Source organism: Tetranychus urticae, chromosome 3 (assembly GCF_039701765.1).
Source record: "Tetranychus urticae isolate SD_2017Ah chromosome 3, NJAU_TeUrti_SD_1.0, whole genome shotgun sequence".
Taxonomy (NCBI): Eukaryota; Metazoa; Arthropoda; class Arachnida; order Trombidiformes; family Tetranychidae; genus Tetranychus; species Tetranychus urticae.
The window spans coordinates 21511399-21536206 of NC_142960.1; the positions used below are offsets into that span (position 1 = coordinate 21511399).

The 24808-nt window shown below is 31.7% G+C and overlaps 2 protein-coding genes across 3 annotated transcripts in view; both read right to left on the minus strand.

Moving 5' to 3' along the window:
- LOC107364974 (uncharacterized) overlaps window positions 1–22294 on the minus strand; it is a 37553-nt gene extending 15259 nt beyond the window's left edge. The window contains exons 1-5 of one of the 2 annotated variants that reach the window (XM_089268824.1): window positions 21882–22294; window positions 16609–16928; window positions 1575–1758; window positions 758–940; window positions 306–661 (exon numbers count right to left, since the gene is read on the minus strand). In XM_089268824.1, coding sequence (XP_089124950.1) covers window positions 306–661; window positions 758–940; window positions 1575–1758; window positions 16609–16928; window positions 21882–22032 — 1194 coding nt within the window. In that variant the 5' untranslated portion in view covers window positions 22033–22294. The remainder of the gene's footprint in view (window positions 1–305; window positions 662–757; window positions 941–1574; window positions 1759–16608; window positions 16929–21881) is intronic. The other variant, XM_089268823.1, reaches the window with a different exon arrangement.
- A 188-nt stretch (window positions 22295–22482) lies between these two features.
- Window positions 22483–24540, minus strand: LOC107365053 (ferric reductase 1-like). Its single transcript, XM_015932519.3, has one exon. The coding sequence runs from the start codon at window positions 24004–24006 to the stop codon at window positions 22564–22566; it is 1443 nt and encodes a 480-aa protein (XP_015788005.2). The 5' UTR covers window positions 24007–24540; the 3' UTR covers window positions 22483–22563.
- Window positions 24541–24808: the final 268 nt, after the last annotated feature.

A 24808-nucleotide genomic window follows, 5' to 3' on the forward strand; every position in this document is an offset into this window, starting at 1 on the left:
TGGAACTTTGAAATTTGTCTTTCACTCTCATGAGATTTTCTTTGACAACTTTTTTGAATTTTCACTATTTTTCAAGATTTCGTTGTCGTTGTAGCATTTGAAGATTTTGAGTTTAATGAATAATTTGTGTGAAAGAGATTTGGAATGAAATTTTGCAAGAAAATTATGAAAAGTGGAAAAGTTGGAAAATCTGTTTTCAACTTATTTCTTCGTTTGATTTTTCATGGTTTCTGTTCGAAATTTTGTGTCGATTTTGGTGAAACTTGAATTGTTCCGACAAGCTTTTTGAGTAATTTGTTCCTCACCTTTTCAAATGTTTTATCCGATTTCGTATGATTGACTGTGTAATAAACTAAGCCACCTTTGTGAATATAAGCTCTTAATGGATTAATTGAAGTGATTGCTATGAACAATCTGATTGTTAAAGTTGATCCAAACAGTGTTAATGGATTGCTAATTGTTTGCTGAATAATTCCAGACTGTAAAGTATAATCTCGAAGTTTATTGCGCCCTTCATCGGTAAAAATATTAATGGACTGGCGATCGATTTCAGTGTGGAAAGCCCATGAAGCTGAATAACCAAGAGCATCGGAAACATCAAGAAATGCTTGATATTGATGTGGAAGGATAAAGCATAATGGTGAGAATGGATTCTTCATGGCTATCAGATAATAACAGGTGAAAAGAGGAAGAAAAAACATTTAATTGCAACTTAAACATTTTGAGACAGTAAAAGCTGAAGAGAAGAAAAACTTACTTGAAATTTTGTGAATTTCGTGAATTGTTGAGCAAAAAGATTCTTTTGTTCCAAGTAAACCTTTTAAACCTGGAATTCCGTCCCTTTTCTGATAACTGGACCCTTCAGTTTTCGCATTGAAACAGCTAAAATCATCATCAGAACCACTGTAATCAAGACAGATAAGAAAGTTCCAAGCAGAATCTATAGATGGTGGAAGAAAAGGTGATGAACAATGATCATGAAGATGAGCCTTGAAAAGATTCGAGTAAATAGATTGATGGAAAGAGGAAAAGAGTGAAATGAAATTGTTCGACTTTTATTACGAGTTCATTTTATTAGGACAATAGATCACTTTATGGGACTGTGGCCTGATCATGTAAGACTCGACTACATTTCCGTTTCAATTTTGACAATTGCTAAACCAATAATGATAATAATATGTAACTTCAATCCCAGCAATTCATTCATTTCCTTGGCTTTTTCAACTTTTTTTTTCTTCTTCTTCTTCATTCGAACTTTTTTTCAACTTTTTTCTTCTCTCTTTTGACTCTGATTTTATCATTGCTTCGAAGCAGTTGAATCGATGAAATGAAATCCAGGCTCTTTGATTCAATGAAGGAAGTCAGAAAAGTTTAGCTTTCATCATTTCTCTTTCCCAATGAATACCTTGACTTTCACTGTAAACTGATATTCAATTGAGATATCGGTTGAGTTCTGAAATTACTTGGGATAATCACTTTTCGCTCTTCGAGTTGACTCTTTTTTTTAAATCATTTTCTTTTCCATGTTAGGAAATGATGATGATGGTGATAATAAATTAACTATATCAACTTACCATTCTCCTGTGAATTCATTTTGTTGACTTTGTTTTTCATGTTATCCATTTCAATGAGGAAACCATGTTTTCTCAGCGCCCATTTATAAATTGAAATATCCTTTGAGCCAATTGTATTTGAACTTCTGATTATTGCAAGGCGAGTTTTGTTCATTAAACTCACTGATTCCATCTTGGAATTGAGCTGAAAAAAGAAGCAGAAAAGAAGAAGAAAAAGTTGCTCTTTTAGTCAATCAATCATTAACTTAATCAAAACAATCTCGAACAAATTTCGGGCAAAAAAATTCATTCTTATCATGAATCAAATCGAAAAGTTTTCCAACAAAATTTTCATCAAAAAATCTAAAAATCTTCATCAGAATTTCCAAAATTTCCAGAAATTCTCCAAAAATCTTTCCTTAAACAGTTTAATTGCTTTCATATTTCGACTAAAATGTATTTAAGAACGTAAAGATTTTCGAATTTCTCGACAAATTAACAATCGAAACTGAACTAATCTAAATTGCGATTCTTTCATTTCTTCAAATTCAACTTTCGTTTCAACTTTAAAAGGTTTTATTAATAAGTTCACTTTTCATGTTAAGACAAAAATTGTTTTCAAATGTTACTTTTTTGTTTAGTGATTTTGATGAGATTTAATTTTTAATTAAGAGCAATTTGTTGATTAAAATTGGAAATAGTTTGAAAGAGATTTGAAAGTTGACCCTTGGGTTACACTTTTTGTTGAATCAGTTTGGACATGAACTGATGTTTACTGTTTATCTGATCATTTTAACTGGCAAATCAAATTGTGCTAAAGGCTATTTGACAACCATTTATCATGAAAGTTTATTCAACATTCTTACTGTTCCAAATTGATAAATATTATTGTTATTCTATTAGCATTATTATTCAGTTTCTTCAACTGATCAACTCTATTATTAATAACAGCAGCAACCATCAAGAGGCTAATTGAATTACCAGGCAAGATTAAATAGTTTTTGTAAGAGAATCACAAATTTGCTTCAATTAAACAGTTAAGCTGAATTGCCTTCCAATGAGCAAACAATGGTTGAAACGGTTCAACATTTTATTGGAAAAAAATTTTCGTAAAAAAAAGATTTCCATGAAAATCATTGTTTTCCTCTTAAAAGATGAGTTTTCAGATAAAGTCAAAAGGTTTGGCTTTTTAAGGCAATCAATGATAAGAAGACAAAAAGCAAGAAATATCTTTGAATCATCGCTTTCATGATGTCGAGTCAAAAGAGGTGATGTTTGAGTTTATTTTTTTTGCTTACGTGAAAAGAATTGCAAGAAAAGACGAAAAAAATGATCTTCATTTTTCTACTTTTTTGCGCTCTTTTAGCTTTTTTGCCTTAATCTGGTTCAGTTTCTTCTTTGAACAGAAACTTAGTAAGATGAAATGATAAGAGTAAAGGTAATAAGTTGACATGATGTAAGGTATAAGGGAAAAGGCAACAATGAAGAGTTTCATGTTCCAATGAAATATCACAGGGATTTTCAGTGTTTCTCGACAAATGTGTGTAACAGAAGAGTAGAGTTGTTATTTATTATTGTCCACTGAATCTTGTCATCTACAAGTCGAACAACTTTTTTTATTCTTCAAATGGTAAAGATTAAGATGACGATGATTGTGAGGAAAGTGACCCTAGTTGACGAGTAAAGTACAAAAGGTCTAAGCTAAAAGATGAAAAACAATTCAAAAAATGAATTTTCAGAAGACTAGAATTTCGAATTGGAAATTGCAAAAGTTGATACAAATTCCGAAAAATTTACCTCTTTACCTTGTCCAATCAACAGAAACTTTTAAGAGAAATCATTTCGATGATTTTCGAGGAAATAGAATTTCGAAAATCTTTCAGAATTTTTTCGCTTTTCAGTTTTTCTTCAAACTATTCAAAGGCTTTCAAGTCAAAACAAGTTTAGAAAGTTTTCCTGAAAAATCCAAATTTCATAAACTCATCTTTTCTACAAAATCAACTCCAACTTTCAATATGAACTTTTCGTTCGAAATTTTCAAAGCAAACTACATGCAATTCTGTTCTAAAGCTCAATAATGAAACTTTTGATTTATTTCGAAGTTCTGTTGCTTTTTGAATCAATTAGTAGCTAGGATTGTATTAGTTGGAAAATATTCAAAAGCGAATATTTTTTTCTATTCTATCTTTTTCTTGAAATATAATAGCAAATGAGTTTTCTGGTTAGAACTTTTGTTGAACTGTTTCCATATTGAGTGCAATTTGGGAAGTCCACCATTCCATCAGGTTATTCATGTAAAAGTATATCCTTTAGTTGAATCTAAATTACATCAGCAGAAAATAAGATTCTTAATCTGGTTCAAGTTTACACGAAATGCCAAATGTAATGGCACATATTGATTAATACAATGAAACAAATCTTCTTACAGATAACTTTGTTTCTTTACTCAACTTTACCCTCAACCAATGTAAGTCTTTGTTGTTTTTTCATCAACAACTCCATTCATCTTTATCCTCTTTCCAACTTTTCAAGTCCAATTGCTCATCAGATTTGACCTTAAAATCCACAAGTCAGATTAATCCAATTCTTAAACATTTGCTCAACATTAAACCAATGAAAGGGAAAAGAGGAAAATGTAAAAACAGAAACCTTAATAATGAAAGCAAATCTGAACCCAAACTATTAAAAAAATTGTTGTCACCTTTTCCTTCCTCCAGCGAACCTTTTCACTCCCAGTCTTTTTTTACCACTCAAGTTGAATGAAGATACGGTGATAACATTGTCATGGTTTACTGGCAATTGCAGGCTCATTCAACTTTACAAATAACAGTTACTTGAGCTCACATGAAACGTGATTTGAATTGATTCAAATTATGACAAGTCAAAACGAAAGCGATATATTCAGTTATCTCATCAATTTTTGTCCAACAATAAACTGTTACACTGCTTTTAACCAGAAAATGATTGTACCAACAATTGAACAATTTTCTGAGTAAACATTTCATTGCAAAAAAAACTCCAACAATGAAGTTCATCAATTTTATGCAAAATTTTATTCTAATCAAAACTATTCTTTTCCATTTCAAAAGGAAAATTCAATGAAATCGAAAATTTGATTTTTGTGAAAATATAAAAATTCGTTTATTGAAATGATATTTTCATCCTTTTACAAGTTTGCAACTCTGATTATCTAAATATTCAAACGTTTAGCCGAGTCAAGTAGTTCGAGTTTAAATGGAAATAAATTATCGAATTTTTTGTCCAAAAGTGTTCATTGCCAATGAATTTGTCAACCTTGTTAATGCTTTTCTTCCTGGTTTTGGTCTTGTTTCTCATATTGTCTGGTAAAATAAAAAATGAGTTTATCCTTTCAACTATTATAACGGCTTTCCATTTTATTTGCTTCAATCCTTTTCTTTGTTTTCACTACAAATGACGATTTAACCAGTAAAATTGTACTTTACAACATTTATCAAGTTTCGTCTCAATTTCGACTTCATATTTGTTCTTGAATCTCAAAGGTCCTATCAAATTTCACTTCCAAGTGTAACCTTTATAATCACAGATTGATGAGTGTTCAGTTTAAAAAGCATTCGGATAAAGAAGAAGCTAAAGAAGCCAATTAAGATTTCGACCTGAAATAAGTTCAAATGAATATACAAAGTGTTTTATTGATTATTCAGTCTCAATTGAGATGTGCAAATCGAATGGCCATTGTATACACTTCCAATAAACTTGACCATCAATCTTGACAAATTATCTTGTTCATCATTGGTAATGAATACAACTTAATATTGTCAAGCAAATTAATCTATCATTCCTTGATTAGATCGAAACTTCCAAATTCCAATCGATTCCAAATGAATTTTCATTTCTGAAGAAAACTTGAAAACTCGAGAATTCAAGTCAAGTCTTGAAGTTGCAATTCTTCTGCTAATTATCTTCAAATTTCATGAGAATCTCAACAAATGTCAACTTTTGTCAAAAAATTGTCTTTTGATTCATTGATTGTTCCATTGCATTTGACTCGAAACTCAATCGATATAATAGTAATTTTGATGCAATTCTTTCGATTTTTTGTAATTTTCCAACTTTTCCAGGTTTTGGAGGGAAACTTTGACCACTTTTTGATACTCAAATTTTGTCATTAATATTTGAAGATTCATCGAGTTTCCAAATTAGCAAATGTCTGATTTATTTTCATCCCTGACAGATTGAGATAAATTGATATTGATTGTAACATTTCGTGTAACTATTTTCGGGTTTGATTGAAAGTTTTGTACGCTCTTTTTGTTTGTATTTGTTTCACTCTTGAGAGTCTTTTTGTGTTTTTTATTGATTCCTGTATTGTCAAAATAAATAACTGTCAAATGGAAACAAAAGTTGCATGGAAAAGTAACAAATTCAGAGTTGATAATGAAGTGAATGCAATTCTTCATCATGACTCACGTACATTTTAAACTTCATTTTTTTTCGACTCATACTTCAACTGAAAGCCATTTAATCAATGGAAACTTTCATTTGATTGACCCAATTTTCAGGTAATTATTCAGAAATCATTTTCTCATTTTAATGTTGTTTTCGTTCGTCTTATGAGTTTCTGTCTGTAATGAGTCGATGTTTGTTCAATGTTTTTTTTTGTCGAGATTGACAAAGTTTTCAAAGGTTCAACATGTCATCAGATTTTGACTTGTGATTGGCAAACTTCATTTGATGAACTTTTTGATTGAAAAGGTTTCACCAGAAAAGGTGAACAAGTACAAAATGGAACATGGAAAATTATTGAATCGTTCATTTGACAGAGATAAAAGTCTATGATAATATGAAAACCAATAAAGGTAAAGAGGAGAAGAAACAACAGAAGAAGAAAAAAGAGAAATCGTTTTTTTTCTTTTCTCCATGTTCAATGTGAAAATGTAAATGTTGTTGAATTGAAGGTTTTTTTTCTTCTTTCATCAAAGTCATGATGATCATGATGATTATCAAGAAGCAAAAAGACGAAAGAATAAGCCAAAAGAATCCATGAAAAGAGAAGTTGCTCTAAAGCTATTCACCTATTCTCAATAAATGATCCTCATGAATGTTTCAAGAGACATTTTTTTTCTTACCTTTTCTTGCTTACATTTGCCTTTGAAAGGTAAGCTAGACAGGATAGAGGAAGATGATAGAGAGAGAGAAACAGAGAAGAAAAAGAAAGAAAAAAGATTTTCAAAGTTTCTCTTAAAGGTAAGAAGATGCCTGAGTAAAGCCAAAAATGGCAACATCTAACCTCAAGGTATGAGGCTTTACAGGCTCAAAGTCTCAAACTGAGAGGTTATCCTTTCCTGGTGGTGGAGTTTTCACTCCAAGGTAAACATTAAAAAGGCTAATAATAATATTATTCTGACTCGGTTAATCCGATTACTTTCATCATTCCCAGTTTCATCATTTGTTTTACAATTGGCGAAGTTTATCGCTGCCCAAAACTGCCCAAAACTCGAAACTGATCTCAATCTAATTATCATTGGAGTGAAACATGAAAATTGTGCAACTTCAGAATTTATGAGAATTTTTCTTGAATATTTCGAAATTCATTCAAGATTACTGAATGGAACTTTGATGTCGAATCTCGAAATTTATGATTATTCGAACCAAACCGTCAAAGAGTCAAATGTCGTTCGAATTTAATTGGAACGGTTGAATTTCGATTCTTCAGTAAAAATCATGGAATGTAATTGTCCAAAATTGACTCTCATTAATCTGCTATCGAGTCTTCAATCAACTTGGAAGAAGGTAAAAGGTGCGAAATTGACTCATCCAACTCTCCATTACATGTTCATTATTCATACTTGAAATTTTTATCATGATTATCGCATTTTCTTTCATCTTTTATCCTTAAACACTTGATTCACATCTTTATCTTCTTTTTACCCTCCCTGTTCATCATCACCATCATCATCATTATCCAAGGAGAAACTCTTATCACCATTACTTCTCTCTATTTGTATGCAGATTCCCCATGAGAATGAAACTCTGATTGGCTGATTCCACTTAACCTGGAATTCATCCTTTTCCCAGTTTCTCAGATGATCATATTCATGGATACTTGCTCAAACCATCATGTAACTCAGATTATTTCTTTATCTCTATTCATTTTCTACTTCACCTCAGTCCAGAACTTTTTTTCACATTAAATTTTCTCCTTTTTCACTTACTCTTTTTATCAGCTGAATTACCAATAGCAAGAGAAAGAAACAAAAGATTATCATTATGTACATAAACTCATAAACTTGCAGGGCAACAACAGACAATGTGGAATGAAAAAAAGGTGAAATCTGATTAAATCCAAACGAACAGACCAAATAAGAAGAACAGAAATGATGAAAATGGATCAACTTTTTGCTTACTTTCAAGAGTAAATATTATCATTTGAACGAAATAAGGAAATGAACAGTAACAGATTAAGACTCCCGGTAAGACTGGGAATGGCAATTTTATCAGGCAAAACTTGCTCGAGCACAATTCAAATGTAATTGAGCAAAATTTTGCCGGAAATAACAAGTTACCTGGAAATGATTGTATCAACACATTAGTATAATGAGTGTTGTACTTTTGTGTGTTGTATTTTAATAGTTGATTTAGGCCAATGACTTGACTTGCTTCAATCGAAAAAGTAAAAAGTTAAATGAAAGAATGGTCACTTTGCTGAGTCGGTCAATTTTTTGTGCAATGAACTTTTTCTTTGTTTCATTTTCTTTTCAAGTTTTTCTTCATTTTATTTGCAACATAATCAGCTGAATTGAATGAGATGAACAAGATGATGTTGCACTATTTGAGCCTTTTTTTCAGAGGAAAACTCTTACATCAACTTCAATCTAAATTAACGTCAACTTCAAGTTAACAATTGACTTTTATCAAATTAATGAATAACAAGCTTTTTCTGAAGACAACGTTGAGGTAAACTGCAAGATAACGAATCATGGGATTAGCAGAACAGAATTTTTTGTCCAAATTTTCTTTGCTATCACAAAAAAGTTTTTAAATAGACAAAAATAGTCTTTAATACCGTTTAATACACCATGAACTTCGGGATGATTTATAGGAGATGATGCATTTTGCAACTGTTGATAGATCTGAGTGTAAAATATCAATAGTTGATCGGGCGGATCAGTAAAAGTACATGAGCTCTGTAAAAAAACGATGCAAAGTTGATCATATTTTCAAAGCGGAGTTCGAACTTTTTGAAATTTTGAAAACTTTTATTTTGGTTAGTAGTGAATTAGAGGGGAAGAGTCAAAGGGGTGTAGCAAAGGTCCTTCAACTATTCGGTCTAAGAAAATTAAAACTAGGCCCTGAAGCGAGCTTGAGAGGCTCTCTCATAGTTTTCACCGTGAAGGGTCATTTTATGACGGACAATAAAACGCAAAAAAGCTTTTCAGCTAGAATGTACAGTAAAACCTCGCAAAGGTTGTATGAAATAGAGCAACGCCATCTCTGGGATTTAAGCTTTTTCCCCCTTTTACAATGTAATTATGTTGCTCATGCCAAAGAGTTGCACAAACAATATCGCTAGGCGGCAGGACCGCTCACAACCTTTGCGAGTACAACCTTTGCGAGGTTTTACTGTATATTCATATGCATCTGACCTCGTATAGTATTAGATTATAGTTACTTTTGTTGAGTAGTACACATCACAATGAAACAATCAGCACCGAGTCAAATTTCGGTAGAGCTTCCGCAGGTGGCTAAATCGCGGTCGAAACAAAGAAATGTCGGCCATTTTATACAACATGAGGGAGAAAATCTTCTCCCTCATAAAATGGCCAAAATCGCTAAAAACCAACCAATTGTTGTTTTCCCCTACCTATATATTTCCTACCCTACCTATTTAGAAAAAGGTTTATGTTTTGCTGGTGTGCAAGAAATTTCACAAGCTTCCTGCGCTGCACAAGATGGAGATAGACCATCAACATCCAGTCGACGAGGTCAAGTAAAACTTGAATTTTATCAACATGGTGATTGTGCCATTTTATTCAAGCTTGGCGATCCAAAGACACATAAATTCGATACCGGACACAGTATGATCGGAGCTGTAATTCATATTGAAGGATCGCAACGAATTGGATTCATCAACAGTCACCGCAATCCGAACATGTCTGAATCAGATGTAAAAAAATATTTCCTGCATCTCTTAGGAGTTGTTTGCAGAATGTTTCACGGAGGAACAGACAATGATTTTAAATACTGGGATCCGGTTAATTATGTTATTCTTGTCGGTGATCTAAATGCTGATATAGATCGTGCTGAAACTGCAGCTGATATTCTTTTGTACAATTTAGTAAAATAATTGAACCTGAATGTCTTTCCGACCGAAGCGACATATTTTACTAAAGAAAATAAGGCACATCGCTACGAATATATTATACATTCCACTAATGTACTTTTTTCGAATTCACCAATAGAACTTCAAACTACAATTTCGGACCACAAACCGATTTTTAAAGAATTTACCCTTGACCCGGCAGTAAGTTTGAGACCAGTCCCTCTCGCTGGTCATGAACAAGATCCATATAAGACTTTTATATTTAAACATGCAGCAAACCATAATTGGTAGCTTTAAATGTTAAAAAATTTTATAAGACAATGAATCGGCCATTTAAATAAACAATGAAGATATTTTATATTTTGCAAAAACTTTCTTTTTCATTCGTAAGCTGTGCGTCAATAAATAAATTTGGCTGAAGTTTGGTGAAAATGTCTTGTCAGACGTCAGGCGGTACCGCGCACTCACTGAAAAAATTTCTTTATCAATTTCATGTATTTTTGCCAATAAGACTTCTTATTATTGCCTTGAGTTTCGACGTGCGGCTAAGGGAGAAAATCTTCTCCCTCATAAAATGGCCAAAATCGCTAAAAACCAACCAATTGTTGTTTTCCCCTACCTCAAGTAGGTAGGGAAAGGTAACGTCAACCTAAAACCCGTTTAAAACAAGTTTTTTTCTGCAGTAGCGATGACTCGTCTGAAATTGTCATCAAGCTGTGTTTTTCTACTTTTCTAATTGTTTTACCGAAAAAAAGTAAAAACACATAGGTGTGAAAAAGGGTCAAGGTAGCCTGTCATTCGTATGTGTGAACAGCCAAAAGAAAGAAGAATGATAATGTCATCAACATTTTTCCTCCGCAATCTCCTACGCCACCATGATATTCACCTACAACGATATGTGCGTATTTGATTTCACGTCCACCTTCACCACCATTGATAATGTCGAAGAACATTGAAGTGAAACTGAGAATCCGTTATATTAGGGTGATTTTCGGTGAATCAGATGAGGAATCCTGAGTTCAATTGGATTATCCTCTCGCAATCCTATTCCCTGCTTTTGCTAAAGAAAATGTCAAACGTGTACTTTCCTGAAAAAGACGAAGAGGATTCGAGGGGTATTCGATCAAGCCGCAGCATTATTCAAAGAAACAAATAATGTATGTTTTAATTGATCCAGAAAATAAATCTTTGAGAAGCTCGATCAACTTTATTTCGTTACTTTTTTGTTTCACCCCGTTGACTCTGCCCTTCTAATTCCCTACTTTGCTTTATAAAAAGCAAATGGAAATTTTCATAATAAAAATACAATGATTTTGTGCAATAAACGGATAATAAAATGAAAAATTTAAATCTGAAAGCTAATAATTGTAAAACAATTGACTTGATATAGCAATAAAATAGCCAAATGATAAGTTGAAAAACGTGTTGAGCTTAACATTTTTTATGTCAATCATCTAACAGGGAGTGAAATATCATCTGCATATTTTGTATCAAACTTGAATTTTATGACCCAATGAATTCGCAATGTTGAACAAGGAAGCGAGTTGAAGTTAATTATCATTAACGAAAATGATTAAAAATGAAAAATTCATGAGCATTTCAAGGTTCATCTTAATATGCAAATCAAGTTGGCAAATTAGCTCAAACAACTTTAAATCAGACTTGAAATTGGGCAAAAACAGAGTGAGAAAAAGCACAACATTTACATACAAATTGAGGTTTACAATGTTTAAGTAAAACCGTAAAACTTTTCCCAACAAAAGAAAAAAGATGAAAACAGAAAAAAAGTTGCCAATGAAAAATAATTTAACCAATAAACTAAATTTGTTCACTTTCAGCTAATAATATTTGGCAAGAAAAGCAAATTAACTGAACGCAATATTCACATTGGATTGTTCAATTTAAGCCCCTCAATTCATGATAAGCTGATGAATTTGGAAGGCAAAATACAAAAGTAGGAAAAAGTAGAAAAGAAGAAAAAAAAGAGTTTAATTGAAATTATTTGCATTTAAATATGTAATATTAAGGTGGTAAAAGTGGAATAAGTTTTTACCTTTATTTGTTCAACTGAGCAAAGAAGCTTGCAATTTACATGACAAAAGGAAGAGATAAAAGTTATTCCAAGTTATTAATCAACTTTGAAACATTTTTAATGGAGAAATAAAATTTACTTTAAAATCATTATAATTCACTTCATTTCATTTTCAATTATTTTTCAATTCATCACTTTCAATGAGAAACTACAGAATCTGGAAAATTATCAAGAAATGCATTTCATCCCAAGGCAGGATTCATCATGAATCAAATCTTGAAACATTTTCAACTTCAATATTCATTGATTTTCAATGCAACAATTAACAGGGAAAAATGTGAAAACATTTCAACATTTACTTTGAATCCATTGTTTGCCATCTGGTTCATGTTGGGTGTTCATTAGAGGCTTGAATTAACTCGATATAAAATAATTGAGTGAAAATGATAATTTATGCTTTTCAATAATATTATTTATAGCATTTAATGATGCATGATAATTTTATTTATACCTCAGTTTCATGGTTGTTTGGGTTTGTTTTTTTCCTGTCTTTCGCTTTTTCTCCTTTTCTTTCTCGTTTTAATACAATAAATAACAAAAGAGGATAAACTGATTAGGGTTGAAATGGCAGGGAAACATGAACAAAATTGTTAATTCAATAATTTTTTTCAAACTAATTTAAAGGTTCAGAGTTGATCCATAAGTTGAGTTTGAATTAATGGAAAACAAAAGTTTAAAATGTTGCAAATTCATTTAAATTCATTTTAACCTTTTTTGAAACTTTTTCTGGTTATAATCAAAAACAATGAGTTTTCAGTACAACATTGAAATGTCATTTCTTAACCTCAAAGTTGGTCGAGATAATTCAACAGTAAAAGTTTTGCAGCTTTGAGCTTTTCGATTTGAAAGTAAAACTTGAAAAAATGAAAAAATGAAAGTTGAGAAAATGATGAACTTTGAAAATCTGAAAATCTATCAAATGTAAGCATTTTGATCTGAATAATCTTCAAGAAGAATCGCTCGGAAATGAATCATTTTGAAAATCTCTGCTTTCGATTGGAAAAGTTTAGTTTTGGAATTTATTTTTTGCTCGAAAATCTGAAACACTTTTGATTTGGATTTGAAAAATTGATGCCAAATGTGATTAAACGTTTATCCTGACTTTTAATGAGCTTTCAATATTTCCATGATTTATTGTTCTTTACAATTGACTCATCCATTTGTTTGAGGTTGACAAAGTTTCAAGTTTGCTCACACAATGACCCACATAAATGTTCATGATAAACAGTTTACCATCAATGAATCTGATCACCCACATACACTGAACTCTTGGTCGTGATCAAAATTTTGAATCAATTTCTTTGCCTCCAAAGCTAAAAGCTCAAAACTCATCATTCAAGTCGATACAAAAATGCATGTTCATACGGATTTAGATTTATCTGAAACAAAATTGTTCTACATTTTCTTCCATCAAATTTCGAACTCAATCCGTTCTAAAAGTCTTCAAATCGATCGAAAACTCATTGAAATTTCCATCAAAATATCAACCAACTTCGAAAAAATTTCAAGTTCTAATGATTTACATTTTCTGCGAAAATTATTGAATTCTTTTTTTCTTTTGAAACCCGATGAAGAAAAGCTTGAATTTTAAGCTTGAATCTTGACGCTTTTACAGGTGTAAAAGTGACCCATTCAGATGAATTGGAGAACTCGAATATTTGAAACTCTGAGTAAATATCATTTCATTCTGTTAGCAATGAATTTAATGTTCTCTCCATCAAAGAGATTGGCTTTTTTACACTTGTTTGTGCTTATTGTTTATGAATGTTGGAATAGAGTTTTACACCTTTTCAGGTAAACAGGGCAACATGGGAAAAAATTATATCCTTCATTCAATATTTAGGTTCATTTTAACACTTTTTTTTCTTGCAAAATGTAAAGACTTTTCTTGCCTTTTATTCGAGTGAATAGAAAGTGGAAATAAACTTTGTAATCTTGTTAACAAATAATTTATCAATTGTGATTACCATTGAAACTCATCAAATAATCAACTGTTCAAGATGGTTACATGATGGAGTGAAGGTGAAATGGGATAAACTAAATGCAGTTACCATTCATTCAACTATGTCAATGACCATTCATTGATCAATTTAACTCTGAATATGAATACAAATGAGATCATTTTCTTGTTCAACTGACCAGCAATTTTTTCAGATCAACTGTGAAAGGAATGAGAAAAGCAAACTTATTCAATATTCAATTCAATTTTGGTTAAAAGTTCAACTTGAAAAACTTTTCTTGCTTTTATAAAGATTAATAAGTTTAGACTGAAAATTCAATTTCAAATGAAATTTTCCATCAAATGATGCAAATATCTCCAACAATTTGATTAGTTTTAAATTTCATTATTCATACTGTAATGCATCAAAGATAGTTGGTGGTTGAAATTAATCTTTAAATTTAAAATTGTAAATCGATTCGAATTACTTATCAAAGTCGAATTTCGCAAAATGATTTCATACTCAAACATGCTATAGGATCTATCGAGTATCTCCCATCTGATAGATTCATTCTGATTTTGGAATACTTCAAATGTTCGAAATTACTATTCGATTAGAAAATAATTCATATTCGAACTGAGCTTCTTGAACTTTTGACTTTCGAAGAATTGACATTTCCGATGATTCCGATAGAAGTTTCGATTTCTGGGCTTTGAATCCATCCAGTGGAGTCAACGGCTGAACCTCCACTTTTTTGCGTTGATTCAGTTTGTTATTATTGGATTTCAAACTCCAGGGAGAGACTTCAGCAACTAGTGTGCTTAACGTTTCGTCAACGAATTGACGAATTTTTCGATTTTCGACAGTTGCGTTCGAGTTTAAAAGTACAAAAGGCTAGACTAACATTTCTTTTAACCTTAACTGATAAAGTTTATACTAACATCAATTTTGTGACATTAACCTGATGCCATTAATTTTGAGTTTTACTTGAGCAGACAATGAATAACAATAATCTTGTTAAACTATAACTAAATATTAAAGTAATAAAAATTAGTAAATAATGAATTAATTATCAAACTTATAAGATTAACAAATTGAACATTATTCGAGATCAGCTGAAAGACAAAATCAATAGTCGATAAAGGGATTGCTAATAAGAGCTTAATATTCAGAAAAGGTATTGAATAATGACATTTTTAAATTGCTCTATCACTATGATGGTACATGAGATAAGTGAAGGTTAACAGGGAAACAAAAGGAAACTGAATTTCATGGTTAATGACAGGTTGAATCGATATCAGGGTAATGTGAATGAAGCAAATAAAAACAGTTACACATTTTCATCAGGTAAATCATTTTGATATTTAACAATTTGACCAGCTATTAATGTTATTACATTTGATACTTGAATTATAACAAGTTTATTGATTTTTTTCAGGGTAAACATTGAAAGTGTTCATCAAATTGTTTAGACTGGCTTGCCATTTGATACTCAACTTTTACCAGTCACATTTGGTAATCTAATTAAATTTGAAAGGGTAAAACAATCAAATGACTGACGCTTGTGTTCAATGAACATTGCAATGTTCATTTTACAAGATTCATTTTGTACTTTTGCCTCACATGAATCTCAAGTTCAACTGAATGGAACCATGAAGCAACTGATTAACTTCTAAACAAATTGAATATTCACTATTAATAAATTAATGGCTTCATAATAGTTGAATGATGTTAATTGTATACCATCAAAAGAAGAGGTTGTAAAGGTCATTTAATGGCTAATGAGTTGCAGGGTAAAAAAGAGTAACCATTATAATGCTAATTGTGATTCCAACATTTTTTGTCCCATTACAATGATAACGAATAAATCTTCATGGGATAATTGGGATTAGAAGGAAAACATTTTTAATGGAGCAAAACAATTGTATAAACATCAACAATACCAAAAAATAAATCAAAATATTAACAAAAATGTCGAATTTATTTGCAATCTATTTTTGGATTGGAAGTTCATGCTTTTTTGTTTGGACTTGCATGTAAGCTGAAGTATTAACTGCCCTCCATTACTTGTCAATGAAAAGCAGAAGTTCCGATAATTTTTCAGATTGGTTGATGTTTGTTACAAGGTGAAATCTAACACCGTTGGAAACAAAAGATTTGTCTTAAAAACAATTGCTTAACTGAACGATATGGAAACACTAATATCTTTGGCCAGCATGAGTAATGAATGTGTCACCAACCCTAACTGATCTGAAAAATTTTGCACTCTCAGAAAATGACCTTCAAATGTCAGTTAAGGTCGAATAACGAAGTGACCTTGAATGACCTTGAGCGTTCGAACTTGTGGTTCTTCAGTCAGCGGAAGCCCATGGTTCGAATCTGAGGCCTGTAGCGTTAATCGTTCGTGAGTTATGACTGCAAACGCCCGGTATTCTAGCTAACGACATTAGGCGAGACGATCGCTCGTCAAAGTCAGTGTTAATGACGAATTGATAGTAATTATCATAATTACGTTCTTTCGAAAACTCCACCACTGATTTTACTCATATTTTGGGTTTCTCCAGGATACTTTCAATTCATTATTTTTGATCAATCGATATTCTCAAATCAATCTTTTTAACCAAAAAAATATTCATTTTTGTAGATTTAAGTTTCAGCAAAATATTTTATTTTCAGCAAGAGTCGTAAATTTTACTGTAAAAAAAATGATTTGATTGTTACCTTTTTGAGAAGTGAGTAAATTTTTGGTTGAAACATTTTAACGCCCAAATTGAAGGTTGAATTGGCATAGTTGGGCTTGACTAGTTGGGAAGTTGAAGATGACGAGGAAGACCAAAATGATGGTGACAATAGTGATGAGGAGGAAGAAGAAGAAGATTTGTCATTGATATAAGCGGTGTTACCATTGGTTAGTGGGTTTAATGATGTTTCACTTGAACCCATTGATGAAGATGAACCAAAACTGAGCCAAGACTCGTGAGTAACATAATGATAACTTGTCCCAAGTGAGTTATCCGTTTGATGATTTAACTCATGATGACCTGAAATGAGGAAGAAAAAAACAAGGCCAGAAAAGGCTCAATGATGAAAATAGTTTACTTGCAATCAACATTACAATTTAGCCATTTAACACTCACTGCTGATTATCCAGCAATATTAAACTGAACAGCCAAATTGTTCACTGTTTTGTGCTTATTTAACCGTTTTGTGTCTTGATTAGTTTGTGTTTGCTGTCAAGGCTTAAACGTGATTACAACTGTTGATCCATTGTATGGAAATGGAAAAGATGACAATTAAATTAACCGCAAGAAGAAACCATTTCAGGGTGAAAACCCAGGGAAAAGCTAAAGTCTATTGACATGAAATTGTGCCTCAATAACAATAATCATAATTGTAACGATCAGTTTCACTTTATTTGTTTTTTACTTTTCTCTTGATTGTAAACTCTTTTTGATAACATCTCAACCCATAAATGTTATAATAAACAAAAATTGTAATGAAATGAGTTTCAAAGTCATCATGAAATGATTGGAAATTTGCACGCAAAAAGCCAACATGAAGTTAAATCAAATTCATTGTTTATCTCATTTTATCCCATTTATCGATATTCTGTGTTTCTTTTTCTTTCTGTCTTTTCATGGAAACAAATGTTCATCAGAAAACGAAGAAAAAGAATCGCATTTTTACCTTTTCATGTTGATAAATCATTTGAATTGTTGATGATGTTTGGTAAAGTTTCAATTTCATTGAAAATGGAAAATTCAATGTTGGTTTTGGGATAAATTTTGTAGTTCTCTGGTTCACTCATGTTGTTCACCTGCTCTTTCATGGGATGAGTAAATACACTCTGAGCAACACCCTTGGAATAGTAATTTCAAGACTGTGGTAAAGGAAAAAAGAAAAGACAGAAATTTATCTTTTTGTTTCTCTTCTTCTCTTTATTTTCCTATTCAGGTTCATTTAAGTGACTGGGAGTGAAAATGTTGTCTTTCCATTCGATAATGCTGAATACGTGTTTGAGCATCATCATGTTAAATGAATCACAATTGACTGCATAATCAGACTATCCATCACGTCCCAACTTGGTTCAGTTAAACATTGAATATTGACCTTTCTCATGCTCTTCTCATGAGCTTTCTTTGCGTTTCATTTTACAGTTAAAACCAGAAGTGTTAACAATTGTTGGCCAATTTGGTAATGAAGAGAGTTATTAAAATGAATGAAACATTTTTTTTCTCTTCTCTTCTTTTCTTTTCTCTTGAAACATTTTTTGCCCTCTTCATGATTATCATGAAAAGAATGATGATAGTCATTGTAATGATTATGATCATTATCATGAGGTTCAACTTGGAAGTAATCGTTTTCTGGTTTATGCTTCTGCTACTTTTTATACTCTTGTCTTGGCTTTAAAAGGTAAGGAAACGTTAAATGAGTCAAGTATTAATAGTATTAGATGAAGATGATATTTCTTGTGAGTCAATCAATGAACAAAAACCTCAAAAGGATTGGATTCATGATTGGATTAGCTTGTTAATCAGTGAACATGATCATTACAAGTGACACTTTTGGCCAATTGATCTGAAACACACACACAAAGAACGATTGTAGTCAATGGGCATCTTTAATGATCTCAAAATCATTTCAACTTTTCTACTCGTACTTGGTTTACCTCATCAACAATGTACAAATTATTACAATCTATTCAGGTCAAAAACAGGTTCATTACAATAAACTTGAACTGTTGATATCTCATGGAAATAACAAGCATTGTTTGATGTTCAAGAAAAGATGTTTTTCATCTTATAAACAGCAACTTACATCAGATTAATCTTGATGATTATTAGCATTCAATTGTCAACTCTAAATACAAACTAAAATCTCAATACAATTGAACTCTCAGCAAATAATGAGAAGGCATTTTAAAAGTTTTCAAAACTGTTGGAAGCTTTGAGAAAAGAGTTCAAAGTTGAAAAGAAAAAAATGAAACTCGAATTCATTGATCAAAAGCTTATTAGGAATCACAAATGTTCAGAAAAGTCATTATTTATTGGACTAACAAGTTTATTTTTTGATTAATTGTGTTCTGCCTTTGAGTTAAGGTAAGACAAGGTTTGTCAAGATTATTTGCTCAACAACACATTACTTATGCAAGTTCAATTACTGTTGCCTCAAATGAATTTGTAGAATCTCAGTGTTCCAGAAATAATCACATTTCAAACTTTAATCAACAGGAAAGTTTAAATTTTGTCCATCATTTTACTAGTTTCACTTGGAACTGCTTCGAAATGCTGAATAAGATGTTGCTTTATCCTAACACTAAATGCTTTGTGATCTTCATTTTATTATAGTTTCGCTTTTTTCGCTATTCTGAGCACATCTCACATTCTGGAGTTTACATCGGAATAAGTTGGTTCGAAGATACTCTGAGTGTACAGTTCTAGTTTCTGACATTCTCATTGGCAGCAAACGAGGATCCAAAATCTGAACATTTCAATTTGAGCCAAAGTTTGAACAATTTTCAACCTTTTCAGTTAAACCTTGAAGTCTTTGATAACCTTAAATCGGTTGTTTAGTTGAACTAATTTTCCCATTTTGTTTGTTCAACCCTGTTTACTGGTGAAAGATGATTTAGTTATTCAATTGTTGCTAACAAATAGATTCTGGTAGATTGCTGATTGAATCACCCTAAGGCATTGATTATCATCATCATGTTTCATTAAGAATTATAAGTTGATCATTTTTTGTTCTTGTTCACATTTTCTCCTTTTCTACCTTTTCCATGTTCATCAACATTATCCAATGTAAACATGATCAACAACAACGCCAAAACCTAAGAAGCTAAGAGACTAAAATTGTAAACATTTCTGGACAAAATTGTTGAGAGCAATACAAGAATCATTACAATGGATATTATCTGGTTTCAAAACGATGAACATTAGATTAACTTGAATCTTTTCAACTCTTATATTGTAATTTGTCGTAATTTTATTCACTCTAATGTATTATTTTATCATCAATTCAATCTCAATTTTTTTCTCCTTCTCTTCACCTTGTACATTTTTCATCCTTTCCCATCATCCTCTTTTACCTAATCCTCAATGGAAATATAATTAAATTAAATGATCTTCAAAAAAAGGTAATGACCAAAGTGAAGTTGAACATCTTACCAGGCTAAAGGTAATCAGGTTGGAAGCTCGAGTATTTTAGACAAAAAAGTTTTGACTCTAGTCTTACAATCCAATTAACTTTATCCAGTCTTCATCTGGTTTTTAACCCAAAAATGAATTCAACCTTTGACTTTGTACTTTTGACCACAAAAGAGTTGACAAAAGTTGTCTTCAATTGCTAAAGGGTTTCATCGTTAAACTCATCGTTAAAACTCGTCATTAAACCAGTCATTAAAAGTTACCATTAAAAGTCATCAATTCATCACAATCAACCCAATAATACCATTAACTTTAATCTCAATCAAAAATTGAGAGCAAAAAAACGAGGCAAGTTGAAGGTTTTTTAAACTCATCGACTTATCTCGATATCTTGATAACAACATTATGCTATTAACTTTGACTCAATCTTTAATAATTAACTTGAATATCATCATTAACTACTCATTATATTAATGATATTTTATTGATTTTATTAACTAGAAGAAGGGAAACAAGAAAAGGCCCAACAGAGTACAACAAAATCAAAATACCCAAAAAAAAACAAAACAAAACATTAACATTTTATTGATTTGGAAACACTCGATAAGTCTATCCAATGTTAACATTTTCACCACTGATGCCAACTAATCAAGACTAATCATGACCAAATTAGCATCAAATGTTGATCCTGAAATATGATTTGAACAGTTAAAGTCTCTTGTTGCTCTTCAAATTGTTGCAACTTTAATTAGATTCAGTTTACCAGTTTTGCTTGTCATTCCGATATTGTGATCTTTCAATCAATGGCAATACTTTGGAAATGATATCTTAGTATTCAATCGATTTAGTGATTCTTATTGATCCGATTGGTGGATTCATTTGAAAGTTTTACATTTACTTTTGCTTTGACCATCATTTTGGTCAGTTTCAGACAATTGTTGAAAATATCATGGATTTGAAAGATGCCTTCAAGATGAGAAATGATGGAAAAAATTCACTCTTGGAGACTTTTCTTTGTGATTAGCTTTATATCCTTTTGGACTTTAAAGATGATGGGAAAACAAGTCTAAATATTATTGTAAGATGATGAAGGATGAATAAAATGAGGAGGAAAAAAAGGAGAAATGATGTAAAAAATAGCGAAAAAGATATACTTTTTTGTCTCGGTTGAGATTATTGTAAAACATTTTGCGTTTCACTTTGATTATCATGTTTATTAATCATGATTAAAGTTGCTCCTAATCAATCATTGAGGTTACAGGGAAGGAGTGAGTGAACAAAAGCAACTTATTACCAGAATTGCAACTCCAAGGGTTGAACATTGTAACTTTGAATATTTTTTTTCTACCAGACTTTACTTGGGAAATATTGAATCACATCTTATAAAGGTTGATTAAATTGATTTGAAGTTGACTGTTGAATGGTTTTTTTGAACAGAATGAAAAACTGAAAGGTTAACAGTTGTTGCTGTCAAATGAAATCAACATTTGGTGTTGACTTGATGCTGTTTGACAACTGTTAATGGAAGTACAAGTTATTCAAGTGAATTTTGACTTTTTTCAATAATCATTTTGATGGCATCCAAATTGAACCTAAATTGAAGTAAAAAAACCCAAAAATTATCAAGTTATCACAATACCGTTTGTCGGGAAAAACTGGTCAACGATGGTAAAACAAATCTTGACAAAGAGTGTTTAAACTTGAAAGCACAAGATCAGACTAATGAACAATTTGGCTTTTCCCTGACAGTCAATTTGACTATCATGTTATTGTGAGTGTTTCAATCTTTACAGATGTTAAGTGTGGACTCGGTGAGTGTTGGCTGTTTTTTGAGTGAAATGTACTTACCTTTTGAGAAGATTAAATGTGAAGATGAATCAAGGATAACTATTGACAATAGAAACATGCATGTCATTAAGAAAAAGCACAACATTAACTCTTTGAAACACCGGAATCGTTTAAGAGTAATATATTGACGGAAAAGCCAGCGTTTAGTCATTATTGTTATTGGGTTTGCTGTCGGTTAGGTTGGTGGTTAAACTTGTCACTTGGTAAACATTACACTTTGGTTTAATTTGATTGTCATTGAAACAAAAGGTAAACTTGTTATTCCATTGTCTGGGAATCAAGGTATTCTGATGGATGAAAAGATTGATAAAAATCTTTGAAACTCCTTTGGAGTCACTCTTATATAACTCAGTCAAACTCCCTTAGTTTTGTATATTTTTATCTTTTTTTCTTGTTCCGTTTGTTTGCTGTTACAGTTTGTATTAAAATAACTCATTGATTTTGCTCACTTCTAGAGGCATCTATTGGTTTAAAAGTTAACTGTTTAAGGGTTTTAAATGTTTGGTAACGGTGTTTGTTAATTGAGTTTTATTTATCAAGTGTTTTCGTTAAATAATTGTTTTAATTTGATTAAAGAATTTTATTTGATTTTATTATGTTTCAGTGTTTTGTTTAAAATGGTGATTGCTTGATTGCAGTTTTAAATATTTTGGGTAAGAAGGGTTAACTCTTTTGTTTAACATTAGTCGTACCATTCAGCGGTTACAATGGCACTTATGTAAATAGCTATTGTCATTATGATTACGAATGGTACATAAAATAATATTATATTCCATTTAAACCGATCAATTTTATCTTTAATATAATCGTAGGTCATTGTATAGCGATTTTCTGTTTCCTGTGGCGTCTCTGTTGTTTTGATAGTTTCAACGCCGTTGGTGGTTGGCGTATTAACGTCTTGGACAGCATTTAGTGACTTGATCAACATTTGACTTGACTGGGCTACTACCTGTGTTATAAAGTGGACTATAATGAATATAAAAACCAACCATTGGTAAACAGCGCCTAAACGAAAACTGGGTAACTGGTCAGCAGCTTTGAAGAGAGCAATAAGCGCAGCAATGTAAGCAATGTGTCCTCCAAGAGCATGGCCAATGTTGAAAATCTTACGAATTAGAGTTCCATGTGTTCTGGGTCTGGCTAAGCCTGCAACACACTGCATAATCATTAGACCGTTGGCTATTAGGCCAGCTATTATGTGAGCTGACATGCAAGTTCTGAAGCCTCCAACGTGGATCATGATGAATAGCAATCCAAGAAGTGCTGAAGCCAAAGCAATCAGATTCAATAGGCGATGGGTGAATAACCAAACGGATAAATCAAAGAGTTTCACATACTCCCAACTATCACGGTAACCACGGGCCAAAGTGAGCGAGACACTGATCATAGTTATCCAAGCAAATATCATGAAAAAGGCATGCATTTTGATTAACCAGTTTGCCGGGGAAGGCTTTCCAAGAACCAAACCAGTAGAAAGTAAATCTATCTGATCTGGTGATGAACCACGTTCTTGTCCATGGTATTCCACTAAACCATTTCGAGTTAACCGACCAATTGCAAGTAACAAATGGTATTTTTTATCAGTTAAATCATATGATCTACCTCGGGCTCCACCAACAATACGTTGATCCCAGGAACATGTTAATTTATTATCATTCAATGATAAAGATGGTCCTACACCTGTTGTGTTCTCAATAAATGATCCAGGAGGTACTGGAATAAAACCAGAATGGCCAGTAGTCATTCCTTCACCTATCGAAAGTGTTGAATTTTGGTGGACATTACAGTGCACAACGAAATCCTCGCCCATCCAAGGATCTTCTGATATCGCAAAGCCATACCATGAGCCATATCTTGTCATATCGCTGCACAATATAACATTCAATGCTTGCGGTGATGAGTTAGTTCGTCTCATTTTTACCATCAATTGGCAATCAACTGAATCATCAGATAAACAAATCGTGGGTAATCCAAAGCATAAGGCGTTAGATTGATCACAACTACACGGTGTTAATGATCCTTGTTGTCCATAAACTAAACCAAAGGCTAAGAAAAGAGGAACAAGTGTATACCAGATCGACTTGGGAATAATTTCAGACCTTTGTTTGCTTTCAATCATCGGCATTTTAATAATTTGAATACAAAAAGAAACAATTATAAAACGATAAACTGTGCACGACTACAAGTTGAAAAAATAGGAGTCCAATTAATCGAGTTGTTTCCAAACTTGTGATTAGATTCTCACAATTGTGACTTACTGTCACAGACTAGCAGTTACTACAATCACAATAGAAACATTTTTGCGTTAATGTGGAAACAATCTGAAAGTTATTGTGATTTATTTCAATTTTGATGGTTCAACTTATCACTAAACTAATTAAAATGTCTTTCAACAGAAAATTATTGACTGATTTACTTTCTTCTCATGATATGTGAAAGAAAAGTTTAACCTGACGTCAAATTTCATTATGTTGTATAAATCGATTCGAAAAATCTAGTTTATCATATATTTTCTTTCTTTTCTCTCATTTCAATCTTCCCTCGTCTTCATCGGTTTTTTTGTCATCTCTTCAGGTGAACTTCATTCAATAAGCTCATTTTAAATGATGACTCTTATTTGCAAGTGAAAGAGTCACAAACTGTAATGAACTAGATTTGCTACCAATCGATTCCGTTGATTGTTAATATTTTATTGGGTTAATAATGGCGCAAAGCTGAAATGTAGGAGCAACAGTTGACTAAAATCCCAATAAACATTAAATAAATGGTGATATTTTTCCACCTTAATCATGTTAGATTTCAAATTATATTATAACTAACAAGTTACCGTGTAATTTAAATTTCTACCTTTGATTAATGGTCACGAATATTTTCAATTAAAATGCAAGATTGTTGATCGCTGGAATAATTGTAAAGATGAGATTGTT